The sequence below is a fragment of the Bombyx mori genome, chromosome 25, assembly GCF_030269925.1.
Source record: "Bombyx mori chromosome 25, ASM3026992v2".
NCBI lineage: Eukaryota > Metazoa > Arthropoda > Insecta > Lepidoptera > Bombycidae > Bombyx > Bombyx mori.
In genome coordinates, this window is record NC_085131.1 from 3,927,916 (window position 1) to 3,947,169 (window position 19,254).

The window sequence follows — 19,254 nt, forward strand, 5'->3', positions numbered from 1 at the left end:
ATTTTGTTCAAAATTTAATATTATTTATAAGTTTAAAGCTTACAATATAGTTTATACTTCATGTACTTACCGAATGTAAGATATTCCGGCCGTTAAATTGCTTTTTCGGGCCTTATTTTTGCAACTTTTGAATACACACTGCGGTATTGTGAGACGGGTTGACATTGGCTGTGTTTGAAGTGAACTAAACAAAATAAGAGCTCACATTTCAAGTGCGCTGTTATTTGACGAGACGGATTTTATGCACCGACCCGAAATCTAGTTACTATTGTTGATCGAAGCTTTAAACTAATAAATAATATTAAATTTTGAACAAAATTACCGATTTTTAGCCACCGCTACAAATGTTGTCAAGGCTCGGCCAACACATGGACAAACGTTTGTTTAACAGAACAGTAAACGCACGGAGTAGATTTGTGTTTTAATAATTTTTTAAAATTTGTTAGATGTACTTCAAAATTAGTTGGTTAAAATTGGTTAATGCTGCTTTTGTGTCTGTTTTTTGGACTCTCATTAGATACTTAGCTTTCCTTTTTTATTTTAGCTTTCCTAGCAATCACGTGTGCAGAATGGATCTCGATTGTCGCCAGAGAAACAAGAGATGACTTTTATAAGCCAGCTAAGATCTCCGCTCATTGACACTGGACATCTTTGTCTTCCGTGCTCACGGCTACTGAAACGTGGCCGAAACATTGTAATAAAAATACCGCGCTTGAAACCGTTTAAACGTTGTTTTATTATGTGCACTGGTCGCGAAAACTTAAAAATATACTATAAAAATATATATTACACAAAAACGCAACGCTAATAAAATAATAAATAATGTATAGATACTAACAAACATAAATTTCCAAAACATAAAAAGTAAACAACTAAACTTTTGCTTTTATTCATTAATAAATTATTTTAGTGTTCAACGCGACTCCCTTACCTCCTGTAGTAAACAGAAATCGAAATTTCAAGAAGCAAAAATAAATAAAACAAAACGATGTTTGTTCTCAGAGCAATAAAGGGAAAAAGTACTTTATTTGTTGTCACTTAAGGTTGATTTAACATTAAAAATTGTTTAACATATGTTTTTTTATTTGTAAGTGACAGGATTAATTTATTACTTTGCTCATTTTATGTGACGAATGATCGTAAGTATTAGATAATGTTTTGGAGATTTGTGGCTTTATTACAAAGTACCATAGTTGTAATTAGTTTGAACTTAAAACTGTTTCAAAACTTTTTTCTCCGTTTGTTAGTAAACGAATGTAGCTATAGGTGTATATTCACGCGGACAGCTTTTGCTTTAATTTTGTACGTGTCCCTTTATCTAGTTACTATTGATGATCGAAGTTTAGGAAGCATAAATAAAATACAGAAAATAAACCATAGCATATTATTTAATGTAGGTATATATAATAACAAAACGCCCACAGAAGATCATAGATCTATAGGATTAGAATTTTTGGGAAGTCGACGCATTGCTTTTATATTATTTTGCTGCACGCAACATAACGCTGTTCGGTTCTAAGATTGAGCAATTGTTTGCTAGCATTTTAAGCTTTGTATGAAGCAAGCCTTTCGGGGTGTCATTAAAATCCTGTTTCTTTTGTCAGTTTTTACATTTTTAAGAACACTGAATAATCTTTCCACTTCAGTCTTTGAAGAAGGAACTGCTAGTAAAAGTGAAACGGCAACTTCAAGGTTTTCGTAAATGAAATTACCACGATAATCTTTCATGGTTCATGAAGTACCTATATATTACAATACGAGTAGGTTCTGGTGACATAGGTAAATAAAATTTTGGCGGATTACACTTATTAGGATTCTGGGGAATTCCTAAGAAAAAAGCAGTGGTTTAGTCTATGATTTACTTTACTACAAGGTTACTAGTATAGGCTTTGCGTTTTACCCCGAAATTCCCTAAATCCTTGTATTATTCAAATTGTCTTTAACCATCCAAAATATCAACTGTTTTTCCCTAAAAAAAGGAGAATTCTCTAAAAGTGGACACACTGTGACCCAGCGAAGTTCCACAGATTATTATATATGTTAATAACGTTTTAAAGTTTTGCTCTCTTTGTTAGTAATCTGTGGATATTTTAAATTTGGACTTCGTACCTACCTGTTAGTTTGTTTTCGTTAATATTTAGTCCTTTAATTATTACGCCTTTTAGATACTAATTAAAAGAAAAATGTCTCGTGTTCTTGTTGGCGTTAAGAGAGTTATCGACTATGCTGTAAAAGTAAGTTATATGAAAGTGCAAAGGTTATTTTTTATGCACCGTTTTTATTAATAAAAGAATAATAAATAGTTAATAATTTTGAATACGTGTATATACATACATATATAACCAATAAAGACTGTAACTGTCCAATTGTATTTGGAATATAGTACCTTTGCGTTTCTAAGCTATTCTTATCTATAATCTTTCATAATAGCCTTGATTAATGACCCTTTGCCACTTGGCAATCTTTTCGACCACTTAAATTAAGATTACATTACTGATAAAATCCTTTAACTCCGAACTATACTATACTAAAATTTAAAATGACGCACTTAGTTAGATCCTAATAGACTTTTTTTAATTCAATAGTAAAGTTGATTACTTACTAAAGTTAGTATAATTAATTAATAAGTTTTTTGGCAAGTGTGTGCAATGTAATATGAAATTTAGTATCACAAAGAGGATTAATATGAATTTTATATTCAGATTCGTGTGAAGCCAGACAAGTCTGGTGTAGTCACAGATGGGGTGAAGCACTCAATGAATCCTTTTGATGAGATAGCAGTAGAGGAGGCTGTTCGAATGAAAGAAAAAAAGTTAGCAAGCGAAGTCATTGCAGTCTCTTGTGGACCATCACAAGCACAGGTATCCATTAAAAAAAATGCAGATTGGTTAAATGTTCATGTTAAACTAATAAAATTATAATTCATTTTAAATAAAATTTCATTTAAAAAGAACAATTTATTCTAATCGGTCTTTTTAACACTAATGACTTCAATTTCTTATAAAAATAATAAATTAATTTAAGAATAAATTTCATCTATTAGTAGTAAAAGAATTGTTTATAGTCTCATTATAATTTTTTTACATACTTTTTGAGGCTAAAGCTTGTTTATTTTATTATAAAGGAAACTCTCAGAACTGCTCTTGCGATGGGTGCAGATCGAGCTATTCATGTTGAAGTGGCTGGGGCTGAATATGACACATTACAGCCCATTCATGTTGCAAAAATCTTAGCAAAACTGTCACAAGATGAGAAGGCAGACTTAGTTATTGTTGGCAAACAGGTAACAACAATTAAAAATGCATATATTTTTTTATGTCATTGTGTCATAAATACCTAAAACTTTCTTTTTAATTTTTAAGGCCATAGATGATGACTCCAACCAGACAGCACAGATGACTGCTGCTTTATTAGATTGGCCACAAGGAACATTTGCATCAAAGGTAATTTTTATAATTTGTAAATAGAACTAATGAATTAAGTTATAATTCGTTTTCAATAATAACCAATTATTACAAGTTTTTATTCAGTGATTAAAAAAAACAACCCATCAATTTTGTTTAAAATGATGCTCTTTTCTTCTTTAATGCAAGAAGTCATAAGTTCAATATTGGGATTACCGAATTATCTAACATCTTCAATTTAAGTGAACATAAATACATTCAACTGTACCACCGGTGTGCTGTATTGGCCGCCTGTAAGCAATGTATTGACAATTTTAATGACATATGCATAATTATCCTAGCCAAACCTTCAATTACAATAAACAGTAACAAATTCATCTTTATTGTAGATAGAAAAGACTGATGGTGCTCTAACTATAACCCGTGAAATTGATGGAGGTTTAGAGGTTATCAAGACAAAAATCCCAGCTGTACTGAGTGCTGATCTGCGACTGAATGAACCACGATATGCTACACTGCCTAACATCATGGTAAATACAACTCTAAAGTTATATACTAATATGGAAATTAGAAGAACATACACTGATACACTGCAGATAAAGAACCCCAAGTTCCATATTAAGCTGTGCCTGATAAATTGTTGTTGTTTTGGATGTATAGATTTCCATTGAGAATTGAAAAGGATGAACTATTCTTGATAAGTTGATTAATGCCTCATACAATTTAAACTTTCAATACAACGATTGCTAACTATTCTTGATAAGTTGAACAACTTCAAATATAATATTTTCAATAAAAATCATAATATTTTCAATAAAAATCATAATATTTTCATTTAGTTCTCAGCACACCATTTTTATCACATAAAAAATTTAATTTATTAATTGTAACATGGTTGTTATCAATATTGTAATTGATTCATGATAAATTTTTTGAATACATGGAATATATACAGTCTCTATTTTAGTTGGGAAGGATCCTCATCTACCGTAATTTATATTTGTTTTAGAAAGCAAAGAAGAAGCCTCTCAAAAAAGTAAGTGCCAAAGACCTTGGGGTGGACCTGGCACCTCGTATCAAGGTGGTCTCTGTGGAAGATCCTCCAGTCCGACAGGCTGGCTCCATCATACCTGATGTCGACACTCTCGTTGCTAAGCTTAAGGAAGGCGGACATGTGTAATCGTAAATCGAACTTTTAATTTATCAATAGTGAAAAATCATAGGGAACATTTTTATATTAAATGTTTATAGAATCATGTTTTATGTATATTGTTAATGTAATTATTGACATTGTTTACTTTTTTGTCTTTTAATTAAAAACTCCCATTTCATCGTTAAGAAATTCAGAATTAAATATTTCACATTTGGGTTAATTATATATTAATAGGCTTTTCTAACGAAACAAATCATTTGCTGGTGGTAGGACCTCTTGTGAGTCCGCACAAGTATCACTGCCTTGGCTATTTCTGCCGTGAAGCAGTAATGCGTTTCGGTTTGAAGGTTGAGGCAGCTGTCGTAATTATACTGAGACCTTACATCTCTTATCTCAAGGTGAATGGCGGTATTAACATTGTAGATTGAAGGGCTTCGGTAACCACTTTACACTTGGTGGGCCGTGAACTCGTCCACCCATCATTTTTTTTATTTTTTATTTATTGCTTAGATGGGTGGACGAGCTCACACCCCACCTGGTGTTGTGGTTGCTGGAGCCCACAGACATCTACAAAATAAATGCGCCACCAACCTTGAGATAAGTTCTAAGGTCTATGTATAATTACAACGGCTACCCCACCCTTCAAACCGATTCGCATTACTGCTTCACGGCAGAAATAGGCAGGGTGGTGGAACCTACCCGTGCGGACTCACAAGTGGTCCTACTACCAGTTAATTTAAATTTTTCCAATATCATAACTAGATGGTGTTATCAAATGTATTGGTAAAGAATAGAAACATACCTACCTATTATATAAATTATTTATCCTTCGACGTTTACTTTCGTAATCAGGCTTAATTATACTCACAAGTCTCGGTTGGGGGAGGAGGAAGAGGAAGCCTACATATTTTAAAGTACAAAGTGCTGTAAAAATGTGTCTTTGGCACGAATCGACTTTCGGTAATAAACTTTTCACTGGCACTTTATATTTTCTAATCAAAAGAAAAATTTATTAAAGCTACTGGATTAAAAATATAAACAGTATGATTTCCGAAATTGTATTTAAGTATCTATTTTAATACAAATCTTCTCCGCTGTACGGCTGGTACCAGACTATCTTGCCGTCTAGACAGCCCGTGACGAGCATGTGATATCGAGGACTGAACCGCGAACTAACTACGAGATCTTGGTGAATGCCCAAACTCTGGCCAACTTCGGTCATGACCCTGGGCCCCGACGAGTCCTGGACGAGGTGGGGGAGCTCACTGCACTGCTGGTTGAGAGCCAGGAGCCGCATGCCGCACCCGAATGGCGAACACACGATGCGACCGTCCGCAGAGTAACACAATTCCTATTTTGGAAAACAATATTTCTATCAACGCCCACACACAAGAGTATTAAGCGGTAGACAGCGGCTTGGCTCTGCCCCTGGCATTGCTGAAGTCCATGGGCGACGGTAACCACTCACCATCAGGTGGGCCGTACGCTCGTCTGCCTACAAGGGCAATAAAAAATAAAAATAAACACCCACTTCAGAGCCCGAAATTCGCATTTGGTAATCCTCTTTACGTTACGGACATATAAAAATAAGATATCATACTATAACCCTATAGCCCTATGGTAAGAATGGTCAGGCAGTATAATGATTTGGTTAAATGTCACGGTAACCTTGATATCTTTGAACCTAGACTCAGAGGATTTGTCAAATATGTGAAGGATATCCTATTTAACAATGGCTAGTTATCAATATTTGTAATTTCAATTGTGTTTTCGATAGCCAAAGCTATGTACATTAATATGGATTTGCTGAGTGCACATACTATTTAGGTTGCAAACCAGATTAGATCTAGGTACTACTTGTACGATTTAGCTAATATGTACTGTAATGATTGTAATTTATTTTGTGTATAAATATATATATATATATATATATATATATTTATTTTTTATTGCTCTTATAGGCAGACGAGCATACAGCCAGGGCCGCACCGTTCCCGTGTGCGGAGTGTACGGTGCCAAGACAATAAGGGCGCCCGGCCACCGAAATTATTTATGTTACACTTACACAACAAAAAACACAACAAATTCTTTGTAGTGGAGTATCGTTACGTAAAATGTTACAATAAGTGTAACATATGCCTTGTAAATAAAAAAACATAATGAGTACAAGTTTCCCAAAATTTACGTCAAAACAATAAGTCAAAATTAACAAATAATAATAATAATAAAAAAAACATGAAACATGAAGATTCGTAAAAATAGGGTGCTAAGTGGTAAACCCACACAGCCCACTGGGTTTCTCGCGGGATCTTCTCAGTGGATCGCATTTCCGATCCGGCGGTAGATTCTGCGAAGCACTGCTCTAGCTAGGACCAGTGTTAGCAACGCCTACGGTTTGAGCCCCCAGAGCTCACCTACACGCCAGGGTAACGCTGATATAGCCTCTCAAGGCTATCAACATAGGTAAGACAAAAAAAGAGCACATCAAATTGTTCACCTTTATGAATCCTCTGCCTTCATTCGTTTCTTCAATGTAGTAAAGCAGTCTATCCTTGTTCTGTCTGATGAAGGGTTTCGATGAAACGCATTTATCTATGATGACTTCGCGTGGGTAGTGGCCAGACGTCGAAGGCGTCGTACTAAAGATAAATCGTTTTGTTAGTTTTAATGAAAAACCACTGAAAATTTAAACCGATTTATTTCTATTGTTTAAAACCTTCAATTTAGGGACACGTCTAATTCGTATTTGGGTGTCTTTTTCATAAGTTTATTTTCATCTAAAGTCGCGTGTGAATCAATCTGGTCTATCGAGTGTGGATCACATGCTGAGTATGAATTTAATTAGTTAACAGATTGGCAATTTTTTTTAGAGAATTAGTATTTAAATTATAAAATAAAATATAAATATAATGATTCTGTGTAAAAACATTTGTAAGTTATAAATGAATAAACGCTTTTTATGAGAAGATTAATAATGAATACCTTTATTCGGAAATTTACAAGAAAATAAAAGTTAGCAGCTTTAACCAAACCTTGTAAGTCTCTAAGGGGATGTCCATTAATTACGTGAGGTGTTCTAGGGGTAGGAAAGAGGAATGTCTTAGCAGTTTCAGGTTTAAAAGAATCTAGTAGAAAACGATGTAAAATTGTGTGAAATTTTATATCTAGAATAAAATATTGCCGGATCTGAAACAATAGTGTTTGTCGAAAAATTGACAAAATGCTTCACGTAATTTATGGACGCCCTCTAATTTTAACACAGTAATATTGTGTTATATACAGCAGGCTGTTATTATGGAATGATAATGGGATTTAAGAAAATATAATTTTTCAATGTTCATCCACTGGATGGCTAGTTTCACTGCAGAATATAGGGGTTCCTCGAAGTTTGGAATGACCAAAGTGACTTCAGTCAACAATCAGTCACGAATCAAAGGCCCAAAATTTCAATGATGTCAAACTTAATTGATGGTCAAAATGACAAATCTGTCAAAATTATTGCTAATTTCACTATCATTTAAAAAAAACCTGTCGTACAATGTGGAATCTCTTGGGTGCCTCGCTCGAAGCGTCGAGGGCGGAGTGATCCCTGTATTAATCCCGGTTATCCGCTGCATGTTGAAGTTACGACGTACCTGGCCCCTGAGTTGTGACATTGCATCATTTATTCAATGTAATTACCCACTAACAAAAGTTTCATTTCTATTCTATCAGCCCACATATGTCCACTGCTGGACATAAGGCTCCCCCAAGCCTCGCCACAAAGATCGGTCCTGCGCTGCTTGCATCCAGCGGATCCCCGCGAACATCAATAGGTCGATCCATCTACTGGGAGGCCTACCCACGTTACGTCTTCATTTCAAACATCTCAAATTCGCTTCCTTCTTACGCAAAAAGCTTGTAAGAGATGAAAATGTTGGTAAATAATCAAAATTTATGCAAATTCAGCGTTTTTATGAATAAAGAACGCATGTGAAGTCATTAGGTCTATTTACGTAGGTCTTTTTTGTTACGTAAAATAAGATTATGTAAATTTTGTGTGTGATGTACATTATTATATTTGAAAAAGTACTTAAACCCCTGAGTTTTTTTGCCTTTTTTTTAGTAGTGAAACTAAATACCCGAATCGGTGGTAAAGTCATGACTTAAAACTTGTATTTGTTTTCCGAAATGAACGCTCTTTATTTTTGGAAAAATTAAAAACACATACCTGCTAGCCCTTTTGACGAAAGCGGAATAAAAAATGTTGATTAGTGGTATAATCACTTAACATTGCTTATTCTTTTATTTCATCACCGCATGAATGTAAAGTTTATGGGATTTTAATGTTTATTCTCGCAATCGGAGCGAATCGGGAATTTTGTTCGTCATGAGTTTAAGGTATAGAAAACAAAAGTTAATATTGAATCAAAATGTTGTGTCCGAAAAAACAAATTTTATAGCTTTTCGGTAGTCAGCGACGTGGCTCTGACCTTGGCATTGCTGAAGTCCATGGGCGACGGTAACCACTCACCATCAGGTGGGCCGTATGCTCCTCTGCCTACACGGGCAATAAAAAAAAACTTAAAATTTACCCTACTACTATATTATATATTTTTAAGTATTACATAAATTATTGACTATGTTAAAATGTTTCGATATACAGTCATCATTAGAGATTAATGATCATAATGTAATATCTTACAAATCACAAAAAACCCACATTTTTAATGTCAAGCTTTTTTATAATGCCTCTGTGTTTGATTTACTGTTTTGTGACGTCATAGTGCACTGTATGTTGCTGACATTCAAAATGTAATAAATTGTTACAATATATGTACAAAAGATGAAATAGTGAAAAACCCAAACCACTTTCAACAAATATTTATAAGCTTTATAGAACAGACATAGCGAAGGAAAGTTCACAGCGCATTACTTTAAATAGTGTATGGGAATAAGAGCCTATGCATATCTGCTGTACACATCTTAGTCGAGTATGACCAGTGTGTCCACATATTTAATTACCCAATATTTATAGATAGGTAAAGTATTGTCTCAAGAAAGGTAATCATAAAAAGATAAAAAATAACACACACATACACAGGTCTAAATTTCACGTTAGACAGAGAGCACAATAGTAGCTAGTGACGTCAAGCCTTTTTTTTTCTCTACCTATGCTGATAGCCTTGAGAGACTATTTCAGCTTCACCCTAGGTTCAGTAGGTGAGCTCACGGGGCTCAAACCGGAGAGATGCTAACACTGACCCTAGCAAGAGCCGTGCTTCGCAGAATCTACCACCGGATCGGAAACGCGACCCACTGAGAAGATCCGGCGAGAAACTCAGAGGGCTCTGTCTATGGGTTAATTCGCTGACCGGTGCTTGTGGTGCCTAAAAGCACCGTTAATGGATCAGGAGGATCCGTAATGACGTGCTTTGGGTGACGTCGACGGTTTACCATTCGGTCTACAGGATCGGGATCAGGCCTTACTAGTGTTATAGTCTACGAATATTTCACAATTGTTTCTTAGGGCCCCGTAAATTAAGTAATTAATTAATAAAATTAGCGAAACTTACCTGCTATAAATGTCTTGAAGCATTCTGTTTTGTTTGACCGTTATCGACGCCTCCCATAGGTCGTTTTGGATACTCGACAGGCCTTGCTGTGACGCAGCGGAATGCAAGAATTCAAATCATTATTCATTGACATAACGGACGGTTAATATTGACAAGCGACTCTAATCAAGTTGACTAATGAATACTGGTGGTAGGACGTTTAGAGAATCCGCGCGGGTAGGTACCACCACCCTGCCAATTTCTACCGTGAAGCAGTAATGCGTTTCGGTTTGAAGGGTGGGGCAGCCGCTGTAACTATACTTGAGAACTGACAACTTATATGTCAAGGTGGGTGGGGCATTTCCGTTGTAGATGTCTATGGGCTCCGGTAACCACTTAACACCAGGGGTGGGCTGTGACCTCTTCCACCCATGTAAGCAATAAAAAACCACGCCAATACGGCATTTGGTGGTGTTTCCATGAACACCATCAATGCCAGTGCCACAGTCAAGTTACTGTAGGAGGTTATTGTTAATGTCTATGTATATATATTTGTGTGTATTTGAATGTTACCGGTGAGAGCCTGGAGGTGGCGGAGGCGGCGGCGCCGGACGGGCCCGGCTCGGGCTCCGGGTCCGCCTCACTCGGAGCTGCTGCAGTCTCCGTCCGAGAACTGTTCGTACAATAAAATTAATTTGCATGTGTGTGTGTATGGGTGTGTGTGTGCGTGGGTGTGCGCGTGCGCATGTGTGTGTGTGTGTGTGTGTGTGTGTGTGTGTGTGTGTGTGAGTGCGTGCGTGCGTGCGTGTCAAGTTAATATGATGTGTGTTAATAAAATTGATATGGTAAATCTTGCGTAGGTTTGAATTTGCTTATAACAACGATATTCAATGAAAGCATTAGGTAATGTCTACTTTCGTGACAGAAATAGGCAACAAGTTGATATCTAACTTTGCTGTTGTACAATACACAATGCCATCTGTTAAAATGCGACTCTGCTTGCGTAAATCAGCTCTTATTGGCAATTGCTTAAGGTCTTTATGCTTAGTGCGATTTTCTTAACGTTCTCGATAGCGTAAAAGTTAAACCAATTTTGTATCCAGTTGGAACAGCGCCCCTAGCGGCAAACGTAGGCAAACGATCCCATTCCATACAAATATGAGCTAACTTTTACTATATCGAGAACGTTAAAAAACTCGCACTAAGCACACTGAGGTTGGAGCGGGGGGTGAGTACGTACGGTCGCAGTCGCAGGTGCAGACGGAAGCGACGCATGTTGCGGCGCGGCGGGGGGGCGCTCGTGTCGCGCGTCGGCTTCGTCGGGCACGCGTCCTCCGGCTGGATGTCGTGAATGCACGTCCACTGCGTAACACATTATACGTACAGGGCCGGATTTAAACTTAATGCCGCCCCTGGGCACCGGAAAAAACATCCGCCCCAATACTGGAAATTTTAACTAAACTTATAGTTTATATTATACTTTATTGTTCAAAATTAAAAGAACTAATTTCCGCAGTAACTTTATCATATGTCATATATTCCAAAAATATAAATAAATATTTGTTTTTTGTTTTCTAACAATTATAAATTGTGCAGTAAGGGTGACTAATAATTATATTACATAAAAAAAAAAATATTAAATTTCTTTCTAATTTTTCATTACAGAAAAATCGATTATTATTTTGAATCTCCAAGGAAATAAATTGATTAAATCATTTTGATTATAAATTTTTACCAAAAGTGTCAAAATTATAATTCACAAATAATGCATGAATTGAATTTCTCGAATTATCAATTGAAAAAATTAATTATATTAAGCAATCTTGACACGACTAAAAAAACTTGTTACTTTCAAAATTTTGCCGCCCTGGGCACTTGCCCCGACTGCCCCTAGTGTAAATCCACCACTGTATACATACGTACTATAAATGCTAAGTAACGGGGCGCGGGCCCAGAGAATGTAGCGCGAGTCTATTTTAAGTCGTCGTGGCCTAAAGGGTAAGACGTCCGGTGCATTCGTATTTAATACAACGGTGTTCGAATCCCGCAGGCGAGTACCAATTTTTCTAATGAAATACGTACTTGACAAATGTTCACGGTGACTTCCACGGTGAAGGAATAGCATCGTGTAATAAAAATCAAACCCGCAAAATTATAATATGCGTAATTACTGGCGGTAGGACCTCTTGTGAGTCCGCAGGCCGCCTATTTCTGCCGTGAAGCAGTAATGCATTTCGGTTTGACGGGTCTGGTAGCCGTTGTAACTATACTGAAATCTTAGAAGTTACATCTCAAGGTGGGTAGCGCATTTACGTCGTAAATGTCTATGGGCTCTAGTAACCATTTTACACCAGATGGGCTGTTAGCTCGTCGACCCATCTAAGCAATAAAAAAAGGGCCACAGCCAAGCCGCAGTCTGCAGCTGAAGACTCATTTGTAGAAGAGCTCTCGGCAACACAGTGGAGAGGTATTCATATCAGGACACGGGGCGTTGTAAAAATAATATTTCGTAACGCACTATGGACGAAAGTGAAAAAGTTTGGTAAAGTCTTAGTATACTGCCTTAGTTTATGATTCACGTCAATATACATATTAATTACCTCGGACCTATCCTCGTGACTTAGATTCCGACTTAACGCACTCCATCCTTGCGGGTGTATCTGTAACAAAACGCGCCTTTGTTAATTTACAGTACAAAGAATCTTATATTATCTGTGATTTTCTTTTTTAGTACTCGAACTATGGAGTGTAGAAGTAATGAGCATCATCTTGTTTAAGGGACAAGTTAAAAAAATGCCATCTGTAAATAGCAAGTTATTGTTGGAAGACTCACTGAAATAGCAATAGTGTAGAAAATGGAAATGATATGATTAAAGCAATTTTGAACAGAGTGAAGTGTTCTGCGTTGAAAATTTTAAAATTTTGTCGCAATTTGTGTAGTTAAAAACTATTCAGTATTTAAAACTTCAACTATTTATTGTTACTTAGAGGTACCGCAGTAGTCGAAATTCGACTATAATTAATTGGAATTGTAAGTTTGTACACTATTAAGATTGTATTTTATACTTCTATAATAACAAATTTCGCCAAGACTACACTATACAAAATATTAACAAAGACAAAAATAAATAATCTATTCTCAATTTGACAACAGACGTCGAGAACAAAAGTTTGACAATAAATAGTATGCATGCGTGTTGCGTCAAATACATGGTATGTAGTGTGTGTAATGTTTTCTTTATTAATATAATGTATCTTTTATGCATTATTTAAAAAAAATATTAACATTGTGCACTTCTTCTCTATATTCTCTATAAGTGTGTAAAATTTCATACTCCTCCGTCCGCGCAATTTTCGTAAAAATGGATACAAAGTTTTTGCTTCACGTATTAATATATAGATTACTTATTTACGTAGAAAGTGTTTCTTAATTTAGTATCCTACTCTAATAGTTAATGGCGCTGTTTTTTAAATCTTTCCACTTGGTATAGTTGATGTCTGGAAGAATTAAATGAGGTTGATAAAAAAATGTGTGGTTAATAAACATAGACAATAATACGCTTAATAAAATTGCCCGAAAGTGTAGTTAGTTTGCTGCAGTGATGCGCGTGGAGAACACAGGAAACCAATCAACCAATCACAGCTGACGGTGACGCGACGCGGGAAGATCCAATCATGCAATCGATATGGCCGGCGCCACCCCCGTTCTTGCCTCTTTCCCCAAACAGACCCAAAAATGCACTTTTTTCTCCTTCAAACTGAAACGCATTACTGCCTCACGGCAGAAATAGGCCGGGTGGTGGTAACTACCCGCGCGGACTCACAAGAGGTCCTACCACAAGTAATTACGCAAATTATATTTTTGCGGGTTTGTTTTTTATTACACGATGTTACTCCTTCACCGTGGAAGTTAATCGTGAGCATTTGTTGAGTACGTATTTCATTAGAAAAATTGATACCCGCCTGCGGGATTCGAACACCGGTGCATCGCTCAACACGAATGCACCAGATGTCTTTATCATTTAGGCCACGACGAATTGTACTTCTGCTCATGTCAAGGTCAGAGCTCACGAATCGTGCCGATTACTATACTATGCTGCCACTTAATTTGCTCTTTCAGCGGACACTTTTGAATACACTAGGATGGTGCATCTTCTACCCTCCATAACTCGAACGACGTCGATCCAAATCTTTATCAATTTTACAAAAATACTGTCACAACGGGCTTAATTTTTTTTTATTTACCAAATCGGGCGTTAGGAAAGTATGTACGATCTGTTTCAATCGATTCATTATAATTGTTTTATTGGCCTATTTCAATATGGCGTTTGCGACCAAGCCTAGACTTCTTTAAACAAAATAGTTGCATAATTTTATTGTATACAAATTAAAATGCCCAGTAAACAGTTCCGTCCAAACTTATCTGTGGTTTAACACTTTTATCCTAATTAAATACGAGTTTTTATCTATGTACATACTGCTTTACCTATTATGTGAATGTGTCTACTGCTTTATCTGTTTGCTGCATTACTGACCTGCAATGCACTTATGACCTCCGCATCATTACCGTCGGGGAAGTCCGAGACAAACTCAATTCTGTTCTCCTTCCGTGTACTATCAAAGAGATGATCGTACATTGCTGCTATCGGTATCAGCTGTTTGCTCATTTGCATCAGTTTGTACAGGTTCGGCTGTTGAATGCAATGATTTTAAAGCTGAGAATAATCAATTAACATTGTATTATAGGTCGTTTTCCAATTACAGAGCATAATGCGACTCAGTGACGCACAATGCCGAATTATGCTGAAGCTTAATTGGAACGTGAATTAGTTTTCAAATGCATCAGCAGAGTGCGCTAAGTTAGCACAGTTTTAATTAACATTGATTATTTCTAAGAAACTACGACGATACGAAAGCCTTACAATTTTTTTCAACATTAAATAATATTACTAACAATAATATAAACAAAATTTCGATCAATGCCAAGTTAAAGAAAAAACACTTGTCAATTTTCTGTCACTGAGTCGGTATCGATTGCGAGTATCACGCGAGAGCAGTACTTTTGAGAGTGCTCGATTGTGCGCAGCGTTGCTGTAGTTGGAACATTCAACGTTGAGCATTATGCCGCATAATGCGCTCTTGTGCTGTAATTGGAATACTACCAGTGTCTGCTTCAAAGCAATCGTACATGCCGAATTTAATTTTATTATTATTATTATTATTATTATTATTCCGTTATGCTTTTCCGCAGCGCACACAGCAAAAGCTCTCAAAAGGGACAAATACCGCGATTTTGAAACATTCCTTATTGGCGCCCTTGTATTGGTCTTAGCGTGATGTTATATAGCCTATAGCCTTCCTCAATAAATGAGCTGGAAGAATTTTTCAAATCGGACCAGTAGTCCCTGAGATTGGCACGTTCAAACAAACAAAAAAACACTCTTCAGCTTTATAATATTAGTATAGATGAAACCATCTTGCAATAAATCAAACATCTGCAGGATTTGAATACTGGCCATAGTCAGTCACGCCAAGAGCGTCTTATCCTTTTCGCCACGAAGAATTCACTTGTGTGTTCTGGTTTGAGGCATTCCTCGCTTGTCTCTTTGGACAATACGAATAAAACTAAGACCTCACATATCAAAGAGGGTGGCGGCATAAACTTTGTGAACTACTTGACACGATTATCACTTGTAATAACCTTTTGGTGATTAGTCAAATGTTTGTCTATACTAATCTATACTCTATACTAATATTATAAAGAGGAAAGATTTGTTTGTTTGTATTGAATAGGCTCCGAAACTACTGAACCGATTTGAAAATTTCTTTCACAGTTTGGAAGCTACACTATACCCGAGTGACATAGGCGATAATCTTTTTTGAAAAAAATTAAGTATCCTTACTAAAACTCCAATAAAAAATTACCTAAAATTTTCTTTACATCGCATGCCCTGCGAAAACTATTGATGATAGAATAAAATAATGTCATTATTATTTAAAAAAAAGTGTCGCGACAGCATATGTCTAACTATTATAGTTATGCCGCAATAGGTGTTCTAAAAAAAAACAAATATCGTTGAAAGTGTTGTTAAAGACCCGAGCGGAGCCGGAGCGGGCCGCTAGTCAATAATAATTTAGCATAAGTAATTCATCCTATGCAATTGTTAAGATGTTATTCTTACCTTGAACCCATGTAAATCTTGAGCTAAAGTTGATAAATTAAGGTCGTGTATAATAATTATTAAACCTCCAGTTGTGCACAGCACCATTTTCCTTGCGTCGGGCGAAAGGCGACACCTCATCAAACTAGACGTATGAAATACTCTTTGGTATACAAGATTACATTCTGTATATGAATTTATATCCCATGTGTATATGCTGCCATCCAAACCAGACGTAACTAATAATTTATCTTTAACCGAGAATTCTATACTTTTGACCCATCTGAGATGACCTAAGAGGGAACGTATCTTCTTCTTCATGTTACGTACATCCCATAGTGCTACTGTTGTGTCATCGGAGCATGTGGCAAACATCCTAGCGTCTAAGAATCTGAAAATTAAATAAGAAAGTACGCATGTAATATGGCATTGTACTGTTCTTACAGTTGATACTGTTTCATGATCTATGACCTACAAATCTACAATCCAATTAAATAACATTAACGAGCAACAAAAGAATCTCTTATTCATGAGCTATAATTTGCATAACATTATACTATTTACAGATGTAATTACTTAAACATTATTCATATTGAATATATTAGAACGCAGTATTGTAATAAATTGGTCTATTTTGGTCGCAATTTCCATGCTCGATTTTTTGGCATGCAAATTTAACTACTCAACATTGACACTGTCATCAACTTGTCACTGCTTGTCCCAGCTAAAGATATATATTTGAATTGTGTTTTTTTATTTGTATACTTCTGATTAAAAATCATATAAAATTTATCTATCAATAGATAGTTTTACTATATATACATATTTTTCAAATAGTACGATAATACCATGCAGCTCTATTTTGGATAACATAGTGATTCTGAATTATGTTTGGGCTTTTACTATTAAAATTAATTACAAATTATTTGTCACTTGATTCTAATAACATGAAACCATGATTCAAAAATTTCTTAATTAAAAAAAAAATTAATTGAATATTTTTTTTAATGTTATATAAACTCAAACCCCAATGAGTCATTGTGAGTTTGTAAGGATAGGTACCATCACTCTGGCTATTTATACCTCAAAGTTGTGATGCATTGCAAAGTATGTCACATGTTAAACCACATTACTGAGGCTTTGAGAACATGTCTAAATATAGCTGAGAGCATTCACCTTGCAACTTCTATGGATTACAGTATCCACTTGTCATAAGGAAGATGTCAACCTATACATATTTCTTACATAGCCAATTTTTTTAAAATTAAAGGCTTGTAATTGACCAGAGTATATTATTAATTTTCACACTTCACCTTATATTAAGGACAAATTGTAGTTCTTATACAATGAATCTGAACCATTAACCCCTCCTCCCCTACTTGACATAAATGTTGAGATCAATTGTTTGATTCATTTTACAAGTATACTGATAACACTTTTCATAACCTGAACCTTGGTAAAGAAAGTACTTACTTAACACAATTTACACAATCCGAATGTGCTTCGGTCACACAATGTGTCCTTTGGTGTGTTAAAGGATCAAAGATTTGTAAGGATTTCTTTTCACAAGCAGCCACTAACAGTGATCTAAAAGAAAACATATTATTATTTTAACAACAAAATAGTTGATGTTAAATAAAATAGAGTGTTTTATTTTGTTATTTCTTAGTTGTCATAGAGGATAACCAGAATATAAGTCTGTAGTGAATTTATGTATTTATGACCACATTTTAATATATATATACAAGTGTTACATCATTTCTGATAATAGCCGTGACATTTTTTAATTCCATTAATCATTTAATGGAGATGAGCCCATCTCCGGAATGTGACATTATACCATGAAAGCACATTTTTGGACTTCAAAAAATCTAAAATTACCCCCTAATCTTCTTATACTCCTTTTGTTTTGCTGCCAGATAACTCATAAATGTTAATTTAAAATATATTTTTGTTGATTATCAATTTATTAAATTCGTTAATTAAAATAATATAGTTATAAATTAAAGAACAGATCAAGATAAGAATATGCCAGAGAAAGGAATCAAGTTTTACAAGTTTCTTTTTACAGAACTTCCTTCTTCAAAAATAATATTAATATCTAGTATAGTTTTGTTTGTTATTATATTTTTATAAGTATGGAATCCATATCCCTATTATTCAGACAAATATTTTTTCCAAATTTTCACAATGGAATAGTTACTTCAAATTGTTTTTGAATGTATAAATGTATTATCAGAAAAATAAATGGATATTTCAACAAAGGCTCTGGATATTGTTGCAGGTGTAACAGCAGAGTACTAAGCTTTGGTGGAATTTACAGAACCAAGGTTAATCTCTTGAGTTCCTGGTTGGTACTTACCCGTCAGGTGAAAATTCAAGGTTAAAAACTCCTCCAGTGGGAGGAGTTCTTGTATTGTCAGATTCCCATGAAGCTATGGGTTTCATACCACAGTACAGACTCTTTGCCATCGCATCGTCCGCCCCTATGGGCTTCTGAAATCCCATCTCCCAATCGCGTAGCCTGTGAGGGCTGAATGCAGAATTTCTTGAATTGAAAATATCTCGATTACCCATTTTGTTAAATGCCACTATTAAGACGGATTCAATTATACTGTGTTAAGTACTACTCTGAGTAAAATATATGGAATGTTAATTAATATTTTTGTATCACATCTTTATTTATAAAATCCGATTTTTATGCAGAAGACATTTGTCTTTTTGACAGGTTATTAGTGGGTTTTTTTTCAAATCCAATAAAAGCAAAGGTATCCTCTTCTCTGTTACCAACTAATTTGTTTAATTGTTTTATGCCAAAATCATCTCTAATTAATCTAATAAGTGAAAAGTAAAATGAAGTAGAATAAAATGAGTTAAAAAATCTAAGAAACAATGTGAGAACTTACTAATACTTAGATTTTCCAGCATTATAAATGGTAATACACTAAATTACGATATATACAAATTCACAATTTTCCCTTTTCGCGTTATCACCAAATTAT

At 35.3% G+C, this 19,254-nt stretch overlaps 2 protein-coding genes across 3 annotated transcripts; one reads left to right on the plus strand and one right to left on the minus strand.

The window, feature by feature from the left end:
* Nucleotides 1-2,115: 2,115 nt before the first annotated feature.
* Nucleotides 2,116-4,687, plus strand: LOC692811 (electron-transfer-flavoprotein beta polypeptide). The gene is made up of 6 exons (NM_001046658.1): nucleotides 2,116-2,234; nucleotides 2,703-2,861; nucleotides 3,125-3,283; nucleotides 3,363-3,443; nucleotides 3,794-3,934; nucleotides 4,414-4,687. Exons 1-6 carry the CDS (start codon nucleotides 2,184-2,186, stop codon nucleotides 4,582-4,584), a joined length of 762 nt encoding a protein of 253 aa, NP_001040123.1. The 5' UTR covers nucleotides 2,116-2,183; the 3' UTR covers nucleotides 4,585-4,687.
* Nucleotides 4,688-5,601: 914 nt separating this feature from the next.
* On the minus strand, nucleotides 5,602-19,007 carry LOC101742381 (DDB1- and CUL4-associated factor 10 homolog). Of its 2 annotated transcripts, XM_004923298.3 has the most exons (11): nucleotides 18,615-19,007; nucleotides 17,726-17,839; nucleotides 16,274-16,643; nucleotides 14,627-14,782; nucleotides 12,692-12,751; nucleotides 11,332-11,453; nucleotides 10,665-10,764; nucleotides 10,113-10,198; nucleotides 8,095-8,199; nucleotides 7,055-7,196; nucleotides 5,602-5,908 (listed from the first exon to the last, which is right to left on the minus strand). In XM_004923298.3, exons 1-11 carry the CDS (start codon nucleotides 18,827-18,829, stop codon nucleotides 5,633-5,635), a joined length of 1,746 nt encoding a protein of 581 aa, XP_004923355.1. In that variant the 5' UTR covers nucleotides 18,830-19,007; the 3' UTR covers nucleotides 5,602-5,632. The 2 variants fall into 2 exon arrangements, with proteins under 2 accessions (XP_004923355.1, XP_004923356.1); XM_004923299.3 differs by lacking the exon at nucleotides 8,095-8,199.
* Nucleotides 19,008-19,254: the final 247 nt, after the last annotated feature.

Excerpts from the sequence above, each read along its gene's own strand:
- LOC692811 (NM_001046658.1), top strand. The coding sequence starts at position 2,184 with ATGTCTCGTGTTCTTGTTGGCGTTAAGAGAGTTATCGACTATGCTGTA. Across the intron at positions 3,284-3,362 it reads TAGTTATTGTTGGCAAACAG|GCCATAGATGATGACTCCAA; the intron begins GTAACAACAATT and ends TTAATTTTTAAG. Across the intron at positions 3,935-4,413 it reads CTACACTGCCTAACATCATG|AAAGCAAAGAAGAAGCCTCT; the intron begins GTAAATACAACT and ends TATTTGTTTTAG.
- LOC101742381 (XM_004923298.3), bottom strand. The coding sequence starts at position 18,829 with ATGGGTAATCGAGATATTTTCAATTCAAGAAATTCTGCATTCAGCCCT. Across the intron at positions 12,752-14,626 it reads AGGTCATAAGTGCATTGCAG|ATACACCCGCAAGGATGGAG; the intron begins GTCAGTAATGCA and ends GTTTTGTTACAG. Across the intron at positions 8,200-10,112 it reads CTTCAAGACATTTATAGCAG|GGGCCAGGTACGTCGTAACT; the intron begins GTAAGTTTCGCT and ends GTCACAACTCAG.